The 24,680-nt window shown below is 54.5% G+C and overlaps 1 protein-coding gene across 1 annotated transcript in view; it reads left to right on the top strand.

The window, feature by feature from the left end:
* Positions 1-24,680, top strand: part of LOC102251878 (sorting nexin-29-like) — a 136,059-nt gene that overhangs the window by 70,123 nt on the left and 41,256 nt on the right. The window contains exon 4 of the mRNA XM_014529776.1: positions 11,010-11,149. Within this exon, the coding sequence (XP_014385262.1) occupies positions 11,010-11,149 (140 nt within the window). The remainder of the gene's footprint in view (positions 1-11,009; positions 11,150-24,680) is intronic.

The raw sequence follows: 24,680 nt of genomic DNA, 5'->3' as shown, positions 1-24,680 counted from the left end.
CCAGGGCCCTCCCCCTCCCCCAAGGGTCTCTCCCCCTCCTCCCAGGGCCTCTCCCCCACGCTCGGCCACAGCTCCATGCCCTGGTGGGGGCCACTCCCACCACCACACTTTCCAGCTGCCTTACTCTTCCCTAGTCCTCCCTGCCGAGTTCCTTTTTTGTGTGAAGCAGGTGGTAGATACATAATTAATAAGGTGGGAAAATTCACTGGAAATAATACAGCTCGTGTTTATTTTTAAGCAGCTGAGTATGGAGCCCTGCTCCAGGTGCCGGCGAGGTGGGGGGGTGTCTGGCTAAAAGGAGGCAGGTGAGGTTTAGGGAGGCTGCCGCCATGGAGAGAGGGTTTTCAGAGAAGCCTGTGCATTGGGAGAGTTGGGGTATTGGGGCAATGGGGGGCTCCAGGGTGGGGAGCCAGTGGAGGGAGGGTGTGACCTGAACAGTCAGAGTGGAGGATGCCAGAGAAGAGTCAAAATTTCCATGAGGAACTCAGAAGAAGTCCTCCCACATGGACAGGCACAGAGGGTGATGGATGTGATTGAAGAGCAGGAATGGAGTGAGCTTTGGCACAACCGGCCCAGGCTCCTGTGACCCATCAGAACCTGGTCTCTCCTCCCCTCTCTCCTCTGCCTTCCTCTGTGCCGACTTCATCTCAGACAGGCTTTCTCCAGGGAGAGCCCCTGGCAGTGCCTTCGGAAAGCAACCCCAGGAGGGAGAGAGCGCCTTTTCCCAGGAGTTTCAGCAAAAATCCTGGGATCAGACCTGCCTGGGTTATGTGCCTATTCTCTTCTTTTTTAAAACAGCTTTACTCTACCTTTTGTAGATTTGCCTATTCTGGAAATTTCATATAAGTGGGATCATATACTATATAATCTTTTGTGACTTCACAAAATCGTAATGTTTCCATGCTATGTTGTAGCATGCATCAGTACTTCCTTTCTATTGCCAAATACTGTCCCATTGTGTGCATATGCCACACTTGTCTATCCATTAATCCATGGATAGACATTTGGGTTGTGTCCATTTTTTTGGCTGTTGATAAAATAGTTTTCTGTGGACATTTGTGTGCAAGTTTTTGTGTGGACATATGTTTTCATTTCCCTTTGGTTTCATTTCATTCCACCCAGAAGTGGACTTGCTGGGTCACATGGTAACTTGGTCTAACAGTTGGAAGCAATGTTCATTCTCCTGAGTTCCATGAGCCATTCTAGCAAATTATTGAACCCAAAGAAAGGTCATGGGAACCTCTGATTTATAGCCAGTTGGTCAAAAGTACCAAGCTAGTGCCTGAAAGGGTGGGGAATTGGTGATTGTTGTGCAAAAGAAACCCACTGGTGTCAGAAGTATTGCAGATAAAAATGGGTCAGGTTTGCATTAAACTCAAGTGGCCTAAAAGGTAGGGCTCCTGTCCTCCACATCTCTCATCCCACCAGCCCCAGCGTGGGGGCGGCTCAATGACAGTTTTTGAATGGAAGGAAAGTTTTGTCAAGTTCCCCTATAAACCGAGGGGCAGTGTGGGGCAGCGAGTCCTGGCCCTGGACGTTCCAGCTCTGCCCATTCTAGTGTGACTGTGGACACGTTAACTTGTCTGTAAAGTGGACCTGCCACCCTCCCCTGAGAAGCGTGTTTTTGTGGTTTCATTTCATTCCACCCAGAAGTGGACTTGCTGGGTCACATGGTAACTTGGTCTAACAGTTGGAAGCACTGTTCATTCTCCTGAGTTCCATGAGCCATTCTAGCAAATTATTGAACCCAAAGAAAGGTCATGGGAACCTCTGATTTATAGCCAGTTGGTCAAAAGTACCAAGCTAGTGCCTGAAAGGGTGGGGAATTGGTGATTGTTGTGCAAAAGAAACCCACTGGTGTCAGAAGTATTGCAGATAAAAATGGGTCAGGTTTGCATTAAACTCAAGTGGCCTAAAAGGTAGGGCTCCTGTCCTCCACATCTCTCATCCCACTAGCCCCAGCGTGGGGGTGGCTCAATGACAGTTTTTGAATGGAAGGAAAGTATTGTCAAGTTCCCCTATAAACCGAGGGGCAGTGTGGGACAGAGAGTCCTGGCCCTGGACGTTCCAGCTCTGCCCATTCTAGTGTGACTGTGGACACGTTAACTTGTCTGTAAAGTGACCTACCACCTGGAAGGAAAGTATTGTCAAGTTCCCCTATAAACCGAGGGGCAGTGTGGGACAGAGAGTCCTGGCCCTGGACGTTCCAGCTCTGCCCATTCTAGTGTGACTGTGGACACGTTAACTTGTCTGTAAAGTGGACCTACCACCCTCCCCTGAGAAGTGTGTTTTTGAGGCATGTTTTTGAGGCTTAGGTAAAATGCTACATTTGAACGTTGAGGCGCGGGTGGGTGTGCTGGGCATTCAGACTACAGCAGTCACAATCCGGGCAGCAGTCCCGGGGAATGGCGCCGTAGTGCCATCCCTGCCCTGCCCTGCCCTCCCCTGGGGCGAGCGGGCGGCACCCCTTCCCAGATGTCTGGGTTGTTTCTTAGCCGGTGCATGGCCTTTGGAAGCAGGGAGCCCTCACACCCTCTCAGGAGCACAGCTGGAACTCCACAGTGGAGGGAGCCACTTGCAGAGGCCAGTTTTTTAAGGAACTGCCTGTTTCTGTTGCTTCTGGGTGGCCTGTAGATGTATTTTCTTTGGTCTGCACCAAGATGTTTAAGCATTTAAATGAGCTGCCAACTGATTTGAGAGCTGAGAGATTTAACCTAACAGTGCAGATTTGCAGCTTCCCAGGACAGCGGGAGGAGCTGGCACTGTGACTGCACCCCTCACCCCCTTTTCCAGGGTCTGCTGGAACGTTCTGGGTCTTGTCCATCCTGCGCCTTCACCCCGGCCCTGGGAGAACAGGGGGTTGGGTATTGCCATGTGGGTGTGGCTTTGGAGTGTGTGCATCTGCCCACTTGCCCTAGAGAGGGATGCAGAGGCCTCCCGCCTCCTCTGACTTGGCTTTGAAACCAGCTTGCTCCTCCCGGCCTTGCCCACCTTGCCAGGGCCTCCCCGGGCACGCTGGCTCTGCAGAGGGAGGGAGGTGGGCTCTGGGACAGCCCTCTCCTGGCTCGGCCCCTCCTCCGCTGTGTGATTTGGGCCACAGTACTTACCTCTTCGAGCTTCATCTTTGGAATGTTATTAGGGTTAGATGTAATACTCGTAAGAGCCTGCACTCAGTTCCTGGCATCCAATACGAATTGGCTGGTGCTAACATTCTGCCGCGATTCTGCCGCCCTTTGCCCATCCTGCCATTTCAGCCTGTGGCGTCAGCGTGCAGAATGCATCTGGTGACACGGCGACAATCAGGACAGTTCGAGATGGTGGCACATAATGCTGCCGCCACTGCCATTAAAGCCTTCGAGAATCTCTAAACCAGACCCCGTATGACCATCACGTTGTCAGTAGACTGTGAAACGAGGGAGCTCGCCCGTCTCTAACGAGGGCCGGCATGTGCGAGCCATCTGTCAGCCCAGCAGTCAATGTGCAGGTCCAGGGCAAGCACAGCCAGGACGCATGCGTAGAGGGGAAGCGAGTGGGGTCCAGGGCACCTGGGGAGACTGGGACCTGAGGACAGGGAGCACCCTGCACTTCCTGCAGTGGCACAGCTCGGTCTCAGCCCTGGACTTGCACTGGAGCTTTGCCAGGCCAGAACACGTCTGCACCAGGTCCCTCGGGGTCTTTGTGTCTGATGGAGTAAGCAGGTGCCGACGGGAAGCACCACCTCTCTCCCTTTCATTTCCCTCTTTGGACCTCAGCTCCTAAGACACGGGCCCCTCGGTTGCTGAGGCCTCGGCCCTGTGTTTCTCTCTCATCCTCAGTCTCCTGTTCTCCCAACACAGCAGCTGTGCCAGTGGGCTCGTTTCCTTCTAGAATGCGTTGTGCTGTTGTGTTTTTAATGTACTTAGGTGGCCTTGCGCAGTAGTGTTTTTTCTGTCGGCTCCACTCCTGTGGCTGTGTGCCTCCACTTTGCTTCTGTACTGTTAGCTACATTTCAGGGGTGCGTCCACCACATTTCACGGTCCCTTCCCAAGTGGCTGCTGGCCCCTCACCATGCCAGGACAGCACACAGTCAGTCTCCTGCGTGTGGCCTCCCGGTCCAGTAGAAGTCCTCTGGGACACACTGGATGGAATTGCTGGGTCATGTGGTCCACTTTATTTATTTTCACCAAATATTGTCGGCTTCCTGAAAGATGGTCATGTTACAGGCCGAAGGAACCTGAATTGTGCTTGCTTCTAGAAAGGAAATTCGTTGTGTGTTTGTATTGAGTGTTTGCTGTGTGCTGGGAACAGCCCAGTTTTTGCTTTACAAGCGTGACTTGGCCCAGCAATCCTCTGAAGTGGGCACTCACACCTGCCTCGCTCCGACGAGGACCTGGAGGTGCAGGGAGGCGGAGTAACTCGGCGCAGCAGCCGCCGGACTGAGCAGCTCTGGGTGACTCTGGGGGGCACCGCACTGCTTTCCTACAGAATCCCAACCCCGAGCCTGGCTCCGTGAACCTGTGGAAAGCGTTCTAAGGTGAGGAGCGTGGGATAAGTCGTCTTAAATTGGTGGCTCCGTGTGGCCTGCACGCTTTGTTTTCTTTGATCCACCTGATCTTCGGTGTTTTTACAATTATTTTCAGTGTTTTAACCTGAGAGGTCACATCATCCAGGTGACCTGGCAGCGTTTCCGGGATTGAAGCAGTGGCTGGCCCTGTCCAAGCTGCCCCTCCTTTGCCCGTGTCTCCCTCTGCCCCTTCTAGCTCGGGGGTCTGCATCTCCTGGGGGGACACCTTTGCACATGGGCAGTGTCCTGTTTCCTACCTGACTTCTTCCCAAAAGTGCCTGAGCCAGCCTTCCCTCCTCCCAGAGGTCCAGCCTGCAGCTTCCCTGGGCTGCACAGTCAGTAACAGAAACACAGGCTTTAGCTGCGCCTGAGCCTGCTGCTCTCCTGCCACGAAACCCTTCGTTGTGTCCTGCCGAGGCCCAGCCCATGCCGGCCCCGTGGAGGCAGAAGAGGCATCTTAGACCTGCTCCCCCCGTCGGGGACAGGCCACCGTATCCTGCCCGTTCAATAAATGAGGCTGCCAGGAAGCTCCGCACCCACTCCACCCTCCCACGGACGGGGTTCTGTTGCTATAAAGACGGGAATTCACCCAGCCATAAACACTGCTATGCCAAGAGGAGGTTTTCAGAATTATGGTGTTTTGTTCACGCTCTGTGACCTGCAGGACCTGTTTGTGTTTCACTTCTGTTTTTAGCAAAGCTATAGGTCTCCTGTGGTTGTTGATCCTCAGAGTCAGAGCTCATCGTGGTTATGAGCTGAATCCAATGGACACAGCTAGAAATCCAAGCTCTTCCTCGCCAGCTGAGTCCCTGTAGAGAAGGCACTTAATCTCTTGGAGCCTCGATTTCTTCATCTGCAAAATGGGGATATTAGTATGTAGTTCATAAAGTAATGCCAGGCAACATTTCACACAGTGCTTGGCCCACAGCAAACTCAAAATAAAGGGTATCGTCGCTGTCCTCGTCGTGGGGGGGAGTAAATGTACCTCAAACCCCGCGTGGACCCTGTTCCTTTCCTAAAATGGAGACCTGTGTTCACAATGAAGGTTTGGGGGTCCGCCCTCACTGCAGGTGGGTCCTGCTCTGACAGTTAACACCGCACGGATACCATGTGTGCGGCTATCCTGGCTTCACATGGTGTGTCCCCCTAAGCTGCTCAGTCCTGGGGGCCTGCTCTGTCACCCCCATTTTCGAGTAAGACCTGTAAGCAGTGGGGATCACCTGGGACAGGCTGAGCAGGAAGAGGAGGGTGTCTGGACCACAGGACGAGCACGTTGGAATTTAGTGTCGCTAAGCCCTGTGGCCTTTTTCATGGGAAAATGTGGCGAGGACGGGGCCTGTGATGTCCTCTTGAGTCAGCGCTCTGTCTTCCCATCACAGGCTACAGCTCATACAGCTCATGTGTGCCGGGTGGGAAGGCCCGTCTCAGACATGATGAGGAAGGCAGGTTTCCAGTGCCCCCGCCTCCCTGGGGGGCAGTGGCACATGCCGTGATGGAGCGGAGGACCTGGGTTGTATGCCAGGTCTCTCATTTGTCAGATCCGCGCTTGGGTGAGTGTTGCTGCTCCCTGCACCTCCCATTCCTCACCTGGGAGATGGGGACGGTAACAGACCCTCCTTAGAAAGTCGTCTAGAGGATGAACCCAGGTAACAGGAGCAACGCTGAAGACAGAGTGGCCTGCGGTAGACGTGCTGGCTGTTATCACTAGTGTCATTATTTTACTCTCATTCCTGCTGCTGCTCTCTGTGCTGCTCTTGTGAGGATGTTTTCAGTGCCTCCGGACTTTCTGTTCCCCATTAGGAAGGTGGGGTTCATGGTTTCTTTGCCTTCAGCCACACAGTTTGTTCTACACAAAATAGAGGGCGGCAGTTCAACCACTGAGTCACACCAGCCGGGCCACCACAGCTTTTTAATCCACTCATCTACTGATGGGCACTTGGGCTCCTTAGAAATCTTGGCTATTGTAACTAATGCTGCAATGAACATACGGGTGCATATATTCTTTTGAAATAATGTTTCGGGTTTCTTTGGATATATTCTCAGAAGTGGAATTTCTGGGTCCTAAGGCAATTCCATTTTTAATTATTTGAGGAAACTCCATACTGTTTTCCACAGTGCTGTACCATCTGCATTCCCACCAGCAGTGCATGGGTGTTCCCTTTTCTCCATCCTCACCAACACTGATGGTTGATTTGTTGATGACAGCCATTCTGACAGGTGTGAGGTGATACCTCATTATGGTTTTAGTTTGCATCTCTCTGATGGTTAGAGACATTGAGCATCTTTTCATATGTCTGTTGGGCATCTGTATGTTCTCTTTGGAGAAATGTCTATCCAGGTCTTTTGCCCATTTTTTAATTGGATTGTTTGGGGGTTTTTTTGTGTTGAGTTGTATGAGTTCTTTATAAATTTTGGAGATTAACCCCTTATCAGATGTATCATTGGCAAATATGTTCTCCTGTGCAGTGGGTTATCTTTTCATTTTGTTGATGTTTCCTTTGCTGTGTCAGCTGTTTAGCTTGATGCAGTCCCGTTTGTTTTCTTCTTTGTCTCCCTGCCCGAGGAGACATATCAGAAAAAATATTGCTACAAGAAATGTCCGAGATTTTACTGCCTGTGTTTCCTTCTGGGATTTTTGTGGTTTCCAGTCTTACATTTAGGTCTTTAACCCATGTTGAGTTTATCCTGTGTATTTCCTGCCTCTCAGCCTGCAGGCCTCACCCTCAACAGCACTGCCTCCCAGGCGGAGTCTCCTCCCTCCTAGGTTCACCCACACCCGCTCCAAGGAGCACTGGTCACTCTGTGTCCCTGACCCCGCTTTTGTCTCCTCTCTCTGCTGGACTCTGCCCCTGCAGGCAGGGCTGCATCCTCTGCGGTGTGCACTCCCTCAGGCACGCTGCATGCACAGGGCCTGCACGTGCAGCTGCACTGAGTGAGCGGCGGGCATCAGCATAATTAGCACGAGTGCCCCTCAGGCGGTGGTGTAAACCTGTCAGCCCTGGAGGCACTTCTCATTCATGCCACAGCCCCAGGCAGACCGGGTGCCTTTGGCCACCCTCCTTTCCAGTGGTTCTGCCTTCTCCACGTGTGGCCTACACACGTTGCTGGGGAGGGAAGGGGGTTTCCCAGCATGTTCCTTGTGTGGCTGCACCCGGACGTGGCTGCCTCACCCCCACTCACGTCGCCCTGGCCACGCCTGGTTTGTGGCTCCCATCCCACTGCAGATGCTGGGAAATCTTGTCTTCCTTTGTGCCCCGTCTCATCAGAACTGGGCGTGGGAGGGACTCTCAGAGCCAGAGGGCCTTCGTGCTGGCTCCCGAGGCCTCGTCAGTGTTCCGGACGCTCTAGCCAGTGACATGCTTTCAATCTGCTGACTCTGGAGCTGCCGTCTCTCCTCAGGGCCGAGCTGCTTGCTGCTCCTGAAGGAGGGGCCTTCTACTTATCTTGGGAAAACCATATTTTTCTGAGATGGAAGTAGGAAGTCTGGGGACGCAGTCCCTGTGCCCACCTGCAGCTCATGTGAAGGGTGGCTCCTGGGGAGGCCCCTTGGAGAGGGGCACGTGGTTGAGAAGATGCCCTGGGCTGGACACAAAAATTGTAATAGTGCAGGGGCAGGGCCTAAGCACTTGTCCTGGAAACCATAGCTTGTCATCTTCTTCACAACATCCTGCTGTTTCAAAAATAGTTATTCTTAGTATGATGGTGTCTTCATCTTCTTGAAGCTCAAAATAAAATTAACCTTTTTGGAGGGAAAAAAAATGCTTCCATTAAAATAGTCCCGAATGTTCTTTTGTAAGGTGAAGACTCACTCCCATGCTCTCTGTTACTACCTGTAAACATAACTGACAGAAATACTGTGGTGGGGATGCCGCACAGAACGGCGGCAGGCCACAGCACGAGGACCCCTAAGCGGTCACAGAGAGCTGGCAGGTTCTCCGAGCCGGGCTTCCCTCAGTCCCATCGCTTCTTGTGCCATTTCAGCTGCAGCCCCAGGAGCCCAAGCAAACATCTCACAAACACCCACGGCTCCCTCAGCGCTGCACGCCACCCAGTGGGACAGGCCCCCACCGGATGCTGCTCTCCTCCGGAGCCCCGTGTGACAAATGGGGTCTCGGAGGGACCAGCTCCCTGTCTTTGCTCACTTATTACTGGTCTTCTGCCCTTTGCTCCCTGCCCAGAGGATTTGGGACCAGGGAGCTGGTCCACAGGCCAGCCTTCTTCTCTCCCTTCCACTCCATGGTGGGTGTCTTTGCCATCTCTTGTCTGGACTTGGCAACAGCCTCCAAGCCATTCTCCTGGTGGCTGCCTCGCTTCCCCTAAATCAGTGGTTCTCAACCTTCTGGCCCTTTAAATACAGTTCCTCATGTTGTGACCCAACCATAAAATTATTTTCGTTGCTACTTCCTAACTGTAATGTTGCTACTGTTATGAATCGTAATGTAAATATCTGATATGCAGGATGGTCTTAGGCGACCCCTGTGAAAGAATCGTTAGACCCCCAAAGGGGTTGCGACCCACAGGTTGAGAACCGCTGCCCTAAATCTACCCCCACATTTATTAGTTCTTGCAGCAAATATTTGCGGGGGCTCGTGAGCGCTGAGCACTGTGCTCAGCTCTGCAGTGTAGGGTGAACAAGACAGCTAAGGTCCCCCCTTCCTGGGACTGTCCATCGAGTAGAGGAGGCACATGATGAACCGTGAGCTCATTCCAGGCAGCGGTCAGCCTGGGCCTGGCATTCAGGCCCCGGAACAGGGCCTGGGCCCCACTGTGGGCCGAGCGAGGGCCTGTGGCTCTCCTGGCCGTGCCTCCACTCTGCCCATTCTGGGCATCCACGCCGCCCGCCAGCCCCCTCCTCCTTCCCTCCCGCCTGGGACTGCTCCTGCGTGAGGGGAGCGGCCCTCACAGTGTCCCATGGCTGCCACTCGGGGGGAGTGGGGGGGGGGCAGAGGGAAGGTCCCACAGAGGCATCACCAGGGAGTGACTCTGGGCTGGAAGCCTTGCTGTGACCTTGAATGGCCTGGCTCCTGCCCTGCGTTTCTTCCTCCCGCCTGTGCTCAGGGGGCGGCCAGGTGAATGCAGGGCAGCCAGTGACATTTCATTTCAGATAAACAATGAATAATTCCCTAGTTCCAGTGTGTCCCAAATATTGCATGGAAAGGTTCTATTGTGTGGTGCACAGTGGAACAATGAAAAATTATTGAATTATGAATTATTGAATATTGAATTATGAAAACTGAAAAATGACTCACTGCTTATCATAATTCAAATGCCACTGGGCATCCTGTGTCTTTATTTGCTAAATCTGGCACTTCTTAAAGAATCTCCCTGCCATGCTGGGGTCCTTGGCAGGGCCTTAGGGGGCTCTCAGAGACCAGGTCATCCTGGGCGGGGCCTCACCCAGCAGCTGTCACTGGGGCCTGCGGGGCCGGCTCTGTGGTGACCCAGGGTGAGGGGGGGGGCGGTGAGGCCCAGTCCATCTATGGACCCCGTGGATGCGCCGCCCAGTCCTCTCTCGGCCGCAGTTTGACATGGAGATTAATCAGAGTGCACTCCTCCTATTCTTGTGGGATGAACGACCCTGCTCTTCAGCCTCCCTCTCTGCTCTGTTGCCCCCCTTGGCCTCCGGTGCAGTGGGAGCCTCACTAGAGAAGGCCTTCCCTGCCCCTCGCTATGGGACGGGCTACAGGATCTGTGGGGCCCAGGGCAACAGGAAAACGGGGGCCCCATGTTCTAAAATTATTAAGAATTTCAAGACAGGGACAGCAGATGATGACACAGGTCCATCCCCGAGCAACTGCAGAGGTGCATGCCTGGGAAGCTGGCCGGGGGGCAGGGGGGGCGGGTGTTAGAGCGGTGAGCAGGGGGCCTGGAGCAGGGAGGGGAGGGTCCAGGCCTGCGCCTGTGGGGTGGGGAGGACTGTGCTGCCATGTCTCCTGGGTTTTCAAGAGAAGGTGGAATTTGTTTATCAATGAAATCTTTGTTAAATAGTGGTAATAGGTTTTTATTTAGGAAAATTCCTGTGAAGGCAAAATTAAGCGCCCTCTCTCCAGGGTGGCACTTGGTGTGATTAACAATTCCACACTGACCTGTGTGGTCACTGGTTTTATCTGTGCCCCCCTGCTGGCCTGGGACTCCACCAGGGCCACACTGTGTGTGTGCTGGTGCACCCTGAGTCCCTGGCACCACATCTGGCACATGGCGGGTACTCAGTAACAGCGAGAGTCGCTGAGACTTCATTCAGTTCTGGGAACACACTGAGGGAGTTCGCTGGACCTGCACTCACACCTAATTTCATGAGCATCGTCCCTGTCATTAAATGTGGTCACACGTGTAAAGCCTGAGATGCTCTTTGTGTGTGTGATCATTCGATAAACGTGAGCTGTCTGGTGGCGAGGGCCCGGTGTGTGCTGTGGGGAGTGGTGTCGGCGAGGAGGCTTTGACGGAGCGCCCCTGTCTGTCTCCCCAGGACGCCAAGTTCGTGGAGGAGCGGAGGAAGCAGCTGCAGAGCTACCTGCGCAGTGTCATGAACAAAGTCATCCAGGCCGTCCCCGAGTTTGCCGCCAGCCCCAAGAAGGAGACCCTGGTTCAGCTGATGCCCTTCTTCGTGTGAGTACCATCCGTGGGACGCGCTCTGCCCTCACATCCTTCCTCCTTTTCCATGGCGGGGCAGCCAGCGGCCTGTGTCCTAGACACCCTGGGCCCAGGTGCACCAGGAGTCGTGGGAGGCGCCGACAGGGAGACTCGGGCCATGCGCTTTGGCGTTCCTGAAGGGCTCATGAAAGTTTGCAAAGGAGAAATGTAGATTTGAGGTCTGCAAGAGAATGCGGGGCTGTGTGGTTTCATACTTTCATACACTGCGATCACAGGGGGGACTCATATTCCCTGCAGCCCACAGGTGGTCAGAGCGACAGTCTCTCAGCTCGGGTAGTGAACCCAAGGAAAGTTCTCAGGCTCCCACTGGTACCAACTGACATGATTTCCATATTAATATTGCTTATGTAAGGACAGACTTAAAATTAGCATAAATTCCTTATTCATACACCTCCTTATAAGAGTAAGAAGTTAAAGACGCTTACGTGTTAAGCACTTACAGGACAGTTACGATTCGCAGCTGTCTGTGCAGTGCTGCTGTGTTTTCTGAGACCAGGCTTTGCTCACAGAGGCGTGTGGCAGGTCTTGTGTTTGCATGTGCCATGCCGGTGTCAGCCTGCTGACCTCTTCCTCCCCGTGGTTCTCGGGTCACAGTGCCTGGAAACACCTGCTTGTGCGGCACCTTGAAGCAGGTGGCCGTCACGGTGCATCACCTGGTCGCTGGCGAGTCCATGTTTTCCTAACAAATCTCCAGCCTGAGACATTCACCTCCTTGGATGTGGAGACCTGGGATGATGAAGCAGCCCTTGGTTTTCACAGAGTCTTCAGGTGGTGAATATAGTTTCATTACTTCTAACATGTTGTCATCATAATGGAAACCCAAGATGGAAGCAATAGCAAGGCTGTGGCTCCCCGGAACAGGATTGGGACTTGTCATTGAGAAGCACTGGTCAGAGTCTGTGATCTGCTGGGATAAACGAGTTTCCTTTCTCCGACGCTCTCTCCAGGGTGTGCTGAGGCTGGGGGTCTGATCCATTCTAACAGTGTGGCCATCACATAACAGGGGGCCTGTTTCTGCTTCTGAAGGTGGGGGCGCTGCTTTGGGGGTGCACTTCCCAACATTTCCAAGGCGAATTCCCAGCACTGCCCCTCTTCCCTGCGTGGGGCCTTTGAAATTGTAGCCAGTCTGGTTGCTGTCGTTTTCCTAATGGTCTGAGGCCTCTGTGCGGGGGTGTGCTGGTGTCACGCTGCTGCCTTCCGAGTAGATACACCAGGTGCCTGGGATGCCAGGCCGGAGCTCGCTGCTTGGAAAGGGCCGCGCGCGTTCACCAAGGAGTCCCACCCGCAGAAAGGTGGCCCCGCCCGTGGTGTGGACAGAAATTAACCTCCCCTGAGTCCTGTGCGCTTGGCTAAGTTCCCTGGCGAACATCGAGTTAGAGCGCTGGTCCTTAGGCTCTGATGCTAAGAAAGGAGAAAACACTGCCCCGCACAGGCGAGCGGGTGGCCTTCCTGCTGGCACTGCCCAAGTCTCTGGTCGTGCCAGGCGTTAGCAAACATTGGCCGCCGGAGTTGTGAAAATCGTGTGCTAATGAGAGCGTCTCAGTGAGTGGCACAGCCTCAGCCCGCTGGTGCCATTAATCAGAGGCGGGAAAGGAACCTTGTGTGCCTGATTAGCACAGGGAATACAGGTTCCATTTCATGGCCTTTAAAAATACAAAGGGTTCAGTCGGGGATGGTGGCAAATGACACAATATTGACATGAGATTTCTGGCTGAACGTTGGTCTGGGCTGGCACCCAGGTAATTAAACAGCTTTCCCTGGTGGCTTTCCTCGCAGTTCCAGGTCAAGCAGCCCTCTCCACCTTCGTCTTTCTGAGGAGGGGGTTACAGGTGGGATGTGCGGACTGTTGCACGTGGGGGACGGGAGAGGAGCGGGTGAACTGCCGCGTGACCATTTCCGGTATGTGCTCCCATGAGCACCATTGAGACTATTTCAGCTCCGACCTCACCCTAAGAGAGCTCCGGTTTTATAAACACTCTCTTGGCTGAGGAAATAAACCCGGAAAAGCATTTTTTTAAAAAATAAATCTTGACAGATTTCCTCAGCTCTTTCAAAGGGTGACTCAGGACCCTAAAGATCCGCTGTAGCTACTGAACATGCATGGTCGTGTTTATGGGGCGTGTGCCGCTTCCTCCACACCTGCGTCTGGTGGGCATGTGCTGTGGGCACTGGCTGAACATTGACCTGCCTGGTCTCCCTGAGGGCCGACCGGGTGGGCACCGTGTCTCCATTTTGTTAGGTGGGACCTTACAACATTGTCAATCAGAGGACAACTTTATAAGGTTCCAGCTAGAACTGATGAGGAGAGTGAGGCGCTGAGGGGTTACCTGGCTGACCCCAGGGTCACTCACCAGCACATGGCAGCCTGGGCTGTTTGGTGCCAGGGCCCATGTTTTGGGGTTTGGGTGACAAGCCCACAACCAGTGGATTGAGCCTGACCCTAGGACCTGCTTTATTTGACCAGTCCAGTGGGGTTTTATTATTTGTTTTTCTTAATTGAAATATTGCCAACAGCAAACAATTAGGTGTCAGATTTTTAAAAAATCAGATATCAAGTTCCTCTTGAAATGAGAATTGGTCACTCTTTGTTATGGAGTGGGTGTTTGTGCAAACCCCGCCCCCCATTCATATGTTGCAGTCCTGTCCTCCCCGGGGTGGCATTTGGGGTCTTTTACAATGGCTGGGCCTGCTGACATAGTGCCCTGTGAGAGGAGGAGGAGGAGACGGAGTGCCTCTCTGCCATGTGAGGGCACAGTGCGCAGGCAGCTGCCTGCAAGCAGGGAAGGCTGCCCCTTCTCCTGGAACCGGCTCCGCAGCACCCGGACCTTGGACGGCAGCCTCCAGAGCTGGGAGGAGTAATGCCAGGTGCTTACACCACAATTACTGTGTGGTGCGTTGTTCTGGCAGCCGGGATGGCAAATACGCACGGCCATTCCCGCTCAGCCCCACAGGCCACAGCCCCGCCTGACAGTGTTGCCGTCCCCTCGGAGCCCACCCCACCATTGTCTCTTGGTCTTGGAGTGGAGCTTTCCTTGCTGTTCTTGTATTCAAGCGGCATCACTCAGGCACATTGCCTGCAGCCCTCCTGTTACCCACTGCGCAGGCGGCCTCTCCTACAGGGTTTGATGCGAGGCCCCGACCGTGCATGTTCCCCATGATGCACTTGGCTCACCCTTGTGCTCCCTTGCATGTTCTGTGAGCTAGTCCACTGCTACCTGCAGAAAAGCTGGTCCCTGTCCAGTTTGGGGCGAGAGGGGGAAGATGGGCAGGGGCTAAAAGCCTGTGGTAGATTTGCTCGTGGTTTTCCTGTGGTGGTGTGTGGGTTGTTTTGTGTTTTGGTTTTATTTTTTCATAAATATGCCTTAAAACTTTCAGGTTGTGCAGCCTGGAGTCCAATCTTAGATGGACCTGCTTTCGCACACACCTTCCGGCTCATTTTTTTCTGTTCACTGTGTCAGTATTTCCTCTGCTCTGCAAGGGGCGCCAGGACTTCCCCGTATTGTGCCATCTGCACAGATCTGATTGTTGAAGAATCAGCAGGTTGAATTTTTTCCTCTAAGTCTCCCTGCCTCCCGTTGCCTTCTTGCTCACACCAGCCGCAGTCTGTATTGGGAAGTAGGACAGGAGGAAGCGGCTCTTTCTTTTCCATTTTGAACTCTGTGCATCAGTCTGGCCCAGGTGGGGACCAGCATCCGCCCACCACAATGGGGAGTGGATGAATGGCAGGCCCCCAACACCTTCTTCTTTGGGGAGCCCCATCTTTGCGTTGCCCTGGCATCCAGAGAAAGGTGTCCACCGAGACGTGCCACGTGGCAGATGGGAGCAGACACGGAGGGAAATGTCAGGTGTGCTTCTGAAAGCATTGCAGTGAAGGGAGGCTTGGATTCCAAGAACCCGTTCTGCGGACTGGCCCGGAGATCAGTGAGGGCTGGACTGATTTGCCGTGCTGTCATTTAGCGTGTTAATAAAACGGGCTTTCTCCGCAGAGGGACTTCTGCCTGGGAAAAGCACATGTTCTGCCATTCCTTGAGGGGAGAGAGTGTTACGGGGGTGGAGGGAGAGTTATGTAGGTCACTGCACAGATCCCCAGCTGGCCTGGCAGAGAATGTGTGCCGGGTGTCTTCCCCACGCCCCGCCCCCCCTGCTGCCACAGCCACTCTCACCGTGGAGAAATGTGTGTTCTGCTGAAATAGGAGCTGCCAGGGAGCGGGGGTTTAGCTCGGGGCGAGATGGCCCAGCCTGTGCACCACCAGAGGTCACCGGACCTAAGTCCGTTCCTTTCGCTTTACAAGTTCCTTCCGAGGAACCCTGACCTCACTTTGCTTTGTGGACCAGCCCAACCTTCCAGGTGTAAGTCTTCAGCACCACCCAGTGCCAGGAAGGATGGCATATCCCTTCATGGGTCTCAAAACTGGCAGGCTGCTGAAGTGCGGACAGCGTTTTAAAGTAAAATATGAAAAATACATAAACACAAATAAAATGAAATAGAAAATAATTGTGTTATTCTGTATGGGGATGGATGTTGACTAGTTTATTGTGATCATTTTGCGATATACACAGATATGGAGTCATGTTATACACCTGAAACTAATATAATGTTTTATGTCAATTATACCTCAATTTAAAAAACCTGGTTATTTTCTAATGTTTTATGTCAATTATACCTCAATTTAAAAAAGGGGGTTATTTTCTGGTAGGTAAATTATGGATTGTCGCTCGTGGAGGGGGGTTGGGGTGCCACCTTCTATCACCCACAGAGCAGGGCCGATCAGGGGGTTGAGGAGCTCCCCCCTGTCACTCACAGAGTAGGGCCGATAGGGGAGTTGGGGCACCGCCCCCTGTCACACACAGAGCAGGGCGGATCAGGGGGTTGGGGCGCTGCACCCTGTCACACTCAGGGCAGGGCCAATGGGGAGGTTATGGCTCTACCCTGTCACACACAGAGCAAGGCCCGTGGAGGGGGGTTGGGGCGCCACCCTCTATCACCCACAGAGCAGGGCCGATCAGGGGGTTGAGGAGCTCCCCCCTGTCACTCACAGAGTAGGGCCGATAGGGGAGTTGGGGCACCGCCCCCTGTCACACACAGAGCAGGGCGGATCAGGGGGTTGGGGCGCTGCACCCTGTCACACTCAGGGCAGGGCCAATGGGGAGGTTATGGCTCTACCCTGTCACACACAGAGCAAGGCCCGTGGAGGGGGGTTGGGGCGCCACCCTCTATCACCCACAGAGCAGGGCCGATCAGGGGGTTGAGGAGCTCCCCCCTGTCACTCACAGAGTAGGGCCGATAGGGGAGTTGGGGCACCGCCCCCTGTCACACACAGAGCAGGGCGGATCAGGGGGTTGGGGCGCTGCACCCTGTCACACTCAGGGCAGGGCCAATGGGGAGGTTATGGCTCTACCCTGTCACACACAGAGCAAGGCCCGTGGAGGGGGGTTGGGGCGCCACCCTCTATCACCCACAGAGCAGGGCCGATCAGGGGGTTGGGGCGCTGCCCCCTGTCACTCACAGAGCAGGGCCGATCAGGGGGTTGGGGCGCTGCCCCCTGTCACTCACAGAGCAGGGCCGATCAGGGGGTTGGGGCGCTGCCCCCTGTCACTCACAGAGCAGGGCTGATCAGGGGGTTGGGGCGCTGCCCCCTGTCACTCACAGAGCAGGGCCAATCAGGGGTTTGGGGCGCTGCCCCCTGTCACTCACAGAGCAGGGCCCATCAGGGGATTTGGGGCGCTGCCCCCTGTCATGCTGATCCCGGTGCCGGGAGCCTCGCTGCTCCGCTGATCCCGGTGCTGGGAGGCCTATTACCCTTTTACTATATAGGATAGAGGCCTGGTGCACGGGTGGGGGCTGGCTGGTTTGCCCTGAAGGGTGTCCTGGATCAGGGTGGGGGTCCCCACTGGGGTGCCTGGTCAGTCTGGGTGAGGGGCTGAGGGCTGTTTTCCGGCTGGCGAGTGACTGAAGCTTCCAACCGCTCCTTGTTTTCTTTTTTTTTTTTTTTTTTTTTTCTGGGCCAGCTTTAGCTCTGAGGCCTCGCTGCTGAAAAGATGGATACAATGTTTCGGTCCGGCTGGGTTTCAGTCCGGCTGTTTTCTGGGGTTTTGTTTACCTTCTTATTTGCAACATAGTATATAGTTGCTTAGAGTTGCAACTGAGAGGCTGGCAAGTGAGGCGGGGAACGTTGGAGTCTGCAGCAAGCAAGCCTCGTGCTCGCTTCAGTGCCTGGCTGCCGGCCGCCATCTTGGCTGACAGTTAATTTGCATATACTCACTGATTAGCCAATGAAAAGGGTAGCGGTCGTACGCCAATTACCATGTTTCTCTTTTATTAGTGTAGATATGAGTGACTTTCGATGAGGTAATACCCCAGTCTGGCCCCTCTCTGGCCTCCCCCCATGGCGGGTGTCCCTGATTCACACCAGCCGCCTGCCCTCGCAGACAGGTGCCTTTGAGACCCGTGGCAGCCAGATGGAAAGTGTGGGGCTCAGAGTCAGCCATTGTCCCAGCTCCGCCACCGAGGAGGTGACCTTGGGCCAGGATTTGCCTCTGAGCCTGACTTTCCTAGTGTGTGGAGGGAGAAGTGCCAGCATCCCTGTAACTTATGCATGGATTCTTCTGCAAGCCCGCCCCCCTCTCCCTCCGTCCCCTACAGTTTATCCAGCTCTGGATGAAGGGACCTAGGGCCTGCAGCTGGGCTCTGGCTCCCAGGGAGGCGAGCGGTGGGGCCGGCCAGGATGGCAGCCTCCCTCTGAGTGGCCAGTTCTCTCTGCAGGAAACACCAGCTCCCCTTCCTTGGGAAGGTCCTTACAGGAGGCCCCTCCCCCTGGGGCACTAGGGCCCTATCACCTGAGGGATGACATGTAAATGGGCTGTTAAGAGATGCATCTGAAAGTTCATTCCCCAGGGTGCTGGCCCCCAGACCCACAGGGCTCCCACCCAAGGAGAGGGAGGGCCTGCAGCTGGGCTCTGGCTCCCAGGGAGGCGAGCGGTGGGGCCTGGCCAGGATGGCAGCCTCCCTCTGAGTGGCCAGTTCTCTCTGCAGGAAACACCAGCTCCTCCTTCCTTGGAAGGTCCTTACAGGAGGCCCCTCCCCCTGGGGCACTAGGGCCCTATCACCTGAGGGATGACATGTAAATGGGCTGTTAAGAGATGCATCTGAAAGTTCATTCCCCAGGGTGCTGGCCCCCAGACCCACAGGGCTCCCACCCAAGGAGAGGGAGATGAATGACTCCTGAAAGTGATGAGGGTGACAGCAGTTCCTCTCTAGTACTCAGGAAGCCTCCTGTCTCCTAGGCAGCCTGTCTATCACAGGGATTGTGTCTTGTTTCTGCCATTTCTTTCCATGGGGTGGTGACAGGAGAGGCCACTTCCACAGAGAGGAGGGAGGGAAGTGGGGGGTGGGCGTGGCTTTTACAATTTCCAGAAAGAGTGGGGGAACCTGGAACATCTCCGGAGCAACTCTGCTGAGTGATATATGGAAAGTTCCCCCAGAGGGGCCTGTACTCAGCAAACATCTCTCTCATCCAGCCACTGCTTACTGAGCACCTACTAAGCGCTCAACAAGTGCCGGGGACATAGCAGAGAGCAAAATGTAAAACAGCAAAAAATCCTCTGCCTTTACACACTAGGGGGTGGAAAGTGGACACATGAGCATATAATATACTGATCAATGAAAATGAATTTGAAGAGAAGTCATGGAGTATTAGAGACTAGAGCAGTGGTTGGCAAACTGCGGCTTGCGAGCCACATGCGGCTCTTTGGCCCCTTGAGTGTGGCTCTTCCACAAAATACTGACTTCTGTGCATTGGCCACGAAGTTTTAATCGCACTATACGTGTGCGCCCGCACATGGTATTTTGTGGAAGAGCCACACTCAAGGTGCCAAGAGCCGCATGTGGCTCGCAAGCCACAGTTTGCCAACCACTGGACTAGAGGATCACACAGGGTGTTTCCCATAAAACGGTCAGGAAAGGCCTCTCTGAGGGAAGAGCCTGTGGATTTCTTGGGGAAGGGCGTTCAGACAGGGAATGGTAAGTGCAAAGGCCCTGAGGCAGGAGCAAGCTGAATGTGTCGATGATGCCAGTGTGGCCAGAACAGAGAGCGAGCAGGGCAGTGAGACTGGGGAGGAGGCTGCCAGGGCCAGACCATAGAGGTAGGGCCTCGGAGGCCATGGCAGGGACTGCAATTTATTCTAGGTCAGTTGGGAAGCCACCAAAAGGTTTGGGGCAGGGTGTGACATGACGTGGTTTATGTTTATAAAATCTTACTCTGGGTGTGGGATAGTGAATGGAATTGAAGGGGCAGGTTGCGGGGCTTTTTTAGGGTCCTGGCAGGAGATGTTGGTGACTTGGCCAAGGTAACGAGAAGGCAGTGTGATGAGCAATTGTGACGAGGACTGGCTGCCAGGTGTGAGAGAAGAGGCCTTTTATGACATGCAGCCTCCTGCTGGGCCAGGCAGAGATACAGATGCCCCAAGCTGCTCGATATAAACTGTACTCAAGTCAATAAGCACGTATTGAGCACCTACTCTCTATAGGGCCCGGATGACTAAGCGTGGGCCCAGCACTCAGGGGCCAACATCTGCATAGGTCATGATACCACAAGGCAGCACGTCTTTCCTGTATTTTACAGGAATCTGCAGAGCGCCTAGTTCTGTGTCAGACTGCCCAGTCTGTACCCAGCCCTGCCATGGACTAGCTGGGTGGCCCCGAGAAGGTCACTCGGGCTTTCCGAGGCCTCAGTGTCCTCATCTGTACAGTGGACACATCAGTAGCATCCACCGGATGGGGTGGCGTGAAGGTGACGTGAGCACAGTATGTCAGGCTTTTAGAGCAGCCCTTCCGCATAGTACGCTCTGTGTGTGTCACTATCTTTACCGGCAGAAAGGGAGCCCGGGGGAGGAGAGTCTGGGAGCAGACGTTTTGGGGGAAGTGATAAACTTATGGTATTAAAAACCTGAAGCACTACAGAGAGATGTACGATAAAATCAAAGTCACACGCCCTCTGCGGTGCCTCGTGCCCCCACCCCCACCCGTGATCCCGTCAGTTCCTTATGTAACTGCAGAAATTGTCGATACTTATGTAAGCCAGAGCCACCCTCTACACAGTGTTCTATAGTTTGCCTTTTGAATTTATAAAGCTGGCTCATTCTTTTTGAAAACTACATAGTATCCACTGCAATGGCTGTTTTGTAACTCACTGCACCATTGCTCTGTTTGAACATTTAGGATGTTTCCAGGTATTTTCCCCTCTGACAGTGCTGCCAGGAACATTTCCCTAGGTACACGTTTCGGCAGGTAGGTCTGTATGACTGGTTCTTAGGAGAGATTCTGGCTCCAGTAGCATGTGCAGTTTTAAATTTTTCAGGCATCACAAACCCCACCATCCCATACCAATATGATATGCAGAGTTTTCAGAGACACAGAAGGGGGAGCTGTTCTTTCCAGATGTGCAGAACAGCTGCCAAGTTCAAGGAGCTCATGTCATCTGCCGTGGCAGGGAACAGGCGCTCGCCCTGTGGTCAGGCTGTTCTGGAAAGCAAGGCCGGGCCCTGAGGGTGGCAGGTCTGAGGGCGCTTCCTTCCTGGTCTCTGAGTAGGGAAGCCCTGGCAGGCCTCTGAGAGCAGGTCTGTGCCTCGTCGCGGGGGGAGGGGGGAGCTCGCACTGGCAGCTGGGGATGGAGGGAAGGGAGTCGGGGCAGGGGGCTTTCATAGTAGCCCAGAGAGAAGGGGCTGCTGCCACGTGTCTGAGGCGGGACGTCTAGGCAAATGATGGCGAAGAGGCTGAGGGGAGCTGGTTTGGGAGCAGGGGAGGTGAAAAGGAGGGGCTGGGTTCAGGAACTGGTCTGGGTGAGGCCCTGAGGGCAGGTTGGGAGCCCAGCAAAAGAGGTGTGACGGGCTCTAGGATTGCATACTCTGAGCTCGAATCAGGTCCTCAGGTTGGAAACATTACGTTTCCAAATCTGGGTGAGGCCCTGAGGGCAGGTTGGGAGCCCAGCAAGAGAGGTGTGAGGGCTCTAGGATTGCATACTCTGAGCTCGCATCAGGTCCTCAGGTTGGAAACATTACGTTTCCAAAACTCAGGAAAATCAGTCAGGAAATCAGGAAACAGTATTGTAATTCTCCTGTGAAAAATAAGTGCAATAATCAATATTCGTGGTTTGAAGGAACCCACACGGAGGAGAGAGACGCGGGAGCAGGAAGAGCGGACACAGAGTTGGAGGTGAAGGTCAGCATTTCCAGGAACCAGGACAGGAGCTCATAGGCGGGAAGTGGTCACGATCCCATTAGTCTTGCTTTTCCAGCTGCTGCCCTGTTACTGGTGTGTGTTCTGGCTCTGTCTGCTGCAAACGACGAGCCTTCCTGCAAATAAAACAAATGCTAATACATTTATGTGCGCGGCCTGCTTGATGTGAGGGGTAGTCCGAGAAATAGCAGTTTTTGGATTATACTAGCGATTTCGATTTGGACAAGAGGTTCTGTGCGTTGTCATTCAAAAGTGTACCCATCAGTGTTCACTGGTGTTTTCCAGTGTTTGAATATTTGCTCCAGGCTATGATTTGGGTAAATACTACCAAGCTAAATATTTCCTATTTGTTAAGCAAATCATTTTAGTTTTCCACCATAATAAATAAATAGTATGAAGAACGTTGGGAATATCTTCAGGCTAAGTTATGATTTGGGGAATTCTTGAGAATCCCAGGAATTCTGACTTCGTGCTCTCAAATCCCAGAGTCATCTCTTTCAGGAATTAGGGATTGCACCCACTCCTTGGGGAGCAATTTCCTGACACAAACTTGGGAATGGGAGTCACAGAGGTGGGGCGGGTGCCCAGGGAATAAGGGAGCTGGGGATCGGGTGGCGGTGTGGCACCAGCCCAGCACAGGGGGGAGGAGATGGAGGAACTGGGTCGGTTGCGAGGGGAGGTGTTTCCCAGAGAAGCCTCCCGCCGAATTAGCAGCTAGTCTCAGAGCGTCAAGAATAGCAAGCTGTCCTCCTTCTTCGCTGCCAAGTTGGCTGGGACCACGGAGCAGGTGGCAGAGCACAACTGTCACCCTCTTCGCGTGGAGAGCCCTGTGCACAAGTCGTCGAGGGCTGTGGCGGGGAAGCAGCCTGGCAGCCCTAGCCCGCCCGGCATGCCTCCCAGTGGGAAGGGGTTCGCTCCCCCCTGCTCAGAAGTGCCCCGCCTCTGACAGGCCGGCCTCCCGGGGACTGGGCTCTGGGGCCTGCAGGTGTCAGAGGTGATGGGGAGGTGGGCGCAGTTAGTTCTGTCAGGAGCGCTGTGCACAGTTCGCCTGGACGTCAGTGACGGGAACCGTAGTCGCTCGGGTCCTGTGGGGAGGTGGGCGCAGTTAGTTCTGTCAGGAGCGCTGGACATCAGTGACGGGAACCGTAGTCGCTCGGGTCCTAGGATATCTTAGGTCAGAGGCCCTTTCTGATGTGTTGGTGCTTCATTTACACACGACAGAGGGCCAGGCACTGATGCCTCCCCCAGGTCAGGGGTCCCTGGACACGCCTGTAGAAGCTAGAGGGGAAACCTTTTCCCCATGGCAGGCTTTTCCACGAGGCTTTCTTAGCTTCCACTTCTTCTCCCCACCTTTATTAATCGGGGCTACTGTTCGGGAGAGGAAGCAGCTTCCACCAGGACTGACACCCTCATTGGACAGACTTGCCCCCATGGGAGGGCCCCTCCTGACCTGCTTCGTGATCCTTCAGCATCTTGTTGACGCTTGGCACCTTCCCAGCATCTGGGGTCAGCAGAGCAACACCCCGGTGTACCCCTATCGACTGGGACCAGGGCAGACCCAGGCGCCTGTAGGAAAGAGGCGGTCATTTAAGGGATAAAGCCTGACGGTATGACAGCAGGGAGGGGTGGGGAGTGGAGCTCACAGAGCCCGTCTGAGAGGCCGCCACTGCTCACCCCAGGCGATGACTGCTGTGTGGGACTGCAGCTGTCAGCCCTTTGCATTTTTCAGGAGATGGCGGATATATCAGATTAGTAGATATAAAATCTGATTTTTAAATTATCTGGAAACTAATTTGTGAGCCAAACAAAATCTCTGGGGGCCACATGTGGCCTATTGGGGATTAAAAGTCTAATGTGTTAGGTCTGTCCAGCACCTGGAGAACTGCAGGTGGGAGGAGGAGAGACCCCTCAGTCCCGGGGACAGTGATGATCGACCGTGTGGCTGACGCCAGGCCCTCAGGCCAGAGCCCCCTGGCCTTCTGACTGAGCTCCCTGAACTGCTGGGGCCTGCTCAGGGGTGCGTCCAGCCAGGCGGTAGATTTAGCTCCAGACCCAAGCACATCCCGTCACCTGTCCCCCCAACCCCACCCCCACACGTGGAAGTGCTGCCTCTTCTGGGCAAAGGGCCTGCCCGCGGGTCTGCTCTGGCAGTTCTTCCTGTCTCTGGCCTTTGCAAGGCCGTGGCCGGTGCGTGTGCACCTGTGGAAACACCCGGAATTACGGCATCTCCAGCAGCTCACAGGGACGAGGCTCTCAGAGGCAGGGCGTCTATTCCAGGGAACTGGTCCCTGGTCATTAGGGTTGAAGGCAGTTGGGCATCTCACCTGTTAAGGTCAAGGCACACCTTCTGTTCATGGGTACAGTTTACCTGGAGGGTTTCGTGCAGAGCAGCTGCTGTAGGCCATTTCTTCCTATTTTGTTGGTGTTCCTACTCTCACTCACTGCTAAGCTAATGGGGCTTCCTTGTTCTCTCACCCGTGGTTCCCAACTGCGGGCAGTGTTGCCTTGCTCCCCAACCCCGTGGATGCTGCAATGAATGAGGCATCTTTGGCTGTCACAATGGCGTGCGGGGGTGCCACTGGAATCCAGTGGTGGAGTGTAGGGGTGCTGCTAGACACCCTCCCAATAGCTGCCTGTCCGAGGTCAGTGGTGCGAGGTGGAGCAGCCCGGACCCAGCCGAGCAGTGTGTCCCAGGGCCTGGTTTAAGCAGCTGCAAACCCCGGCTCCACGGCCAAGAAGGAGGTGAGGGGAAGAGGCAGGTATCAGACTGGGGGCCCTTCTTGTATTGTCTTCACATCTACTGTGAGGTAGTGTCATTGTTCCCCAGCCCCTGACAGTGACGTGGCCGTGGTCCCACAGCTGAGATGTGGGGGTGTGGGAGCTGAGTCGGGGGCTTCGGCAGCCACTATCTTTGCACCATGATGTCAGAATGAAGCGGGTAATGAGACTCAAATATCTCCACGTTTGCCCATTTCCAAGGTCTGGGTGTGAAGGTGGGTCCTCCCTGCCCCTCACTGAGAAGCCTACGCTTCGTCACGGCTCATGGACCACACTGCCTCTCCCCTAAGGCCTCGGTGTGGGCTGTGGCCACGGGTTTCACCGTCCCTGCTGTGGCCTCATCCCACGCATTAGTTAGGCTCCACCGCCGCCGCACCTCAACCACCACCACCACCACCTCCACCACCACCACCACCTCCACCTCCACCTCCACCACCACCACCTTCACCTCCACCTCCACCTCCATCACCTCCA

Source organism: Myotis brandtii, unplaced genomic scaffold, assembly GCF_000412655.1.
Source record: "Myotis brandtii unplaced genomic scaffold, ASM41265v1 scaffold6959, whole genome shotgun sequence".
NCBI lineage: Eukaryota > Metazoa > Chordata > Mammalia > Chiroptera > Vespertilionidae > Myotis > Myotis brandtii.
This window is presented reverse-complemented; position numbering and strand designations above follow the sequence as displayed.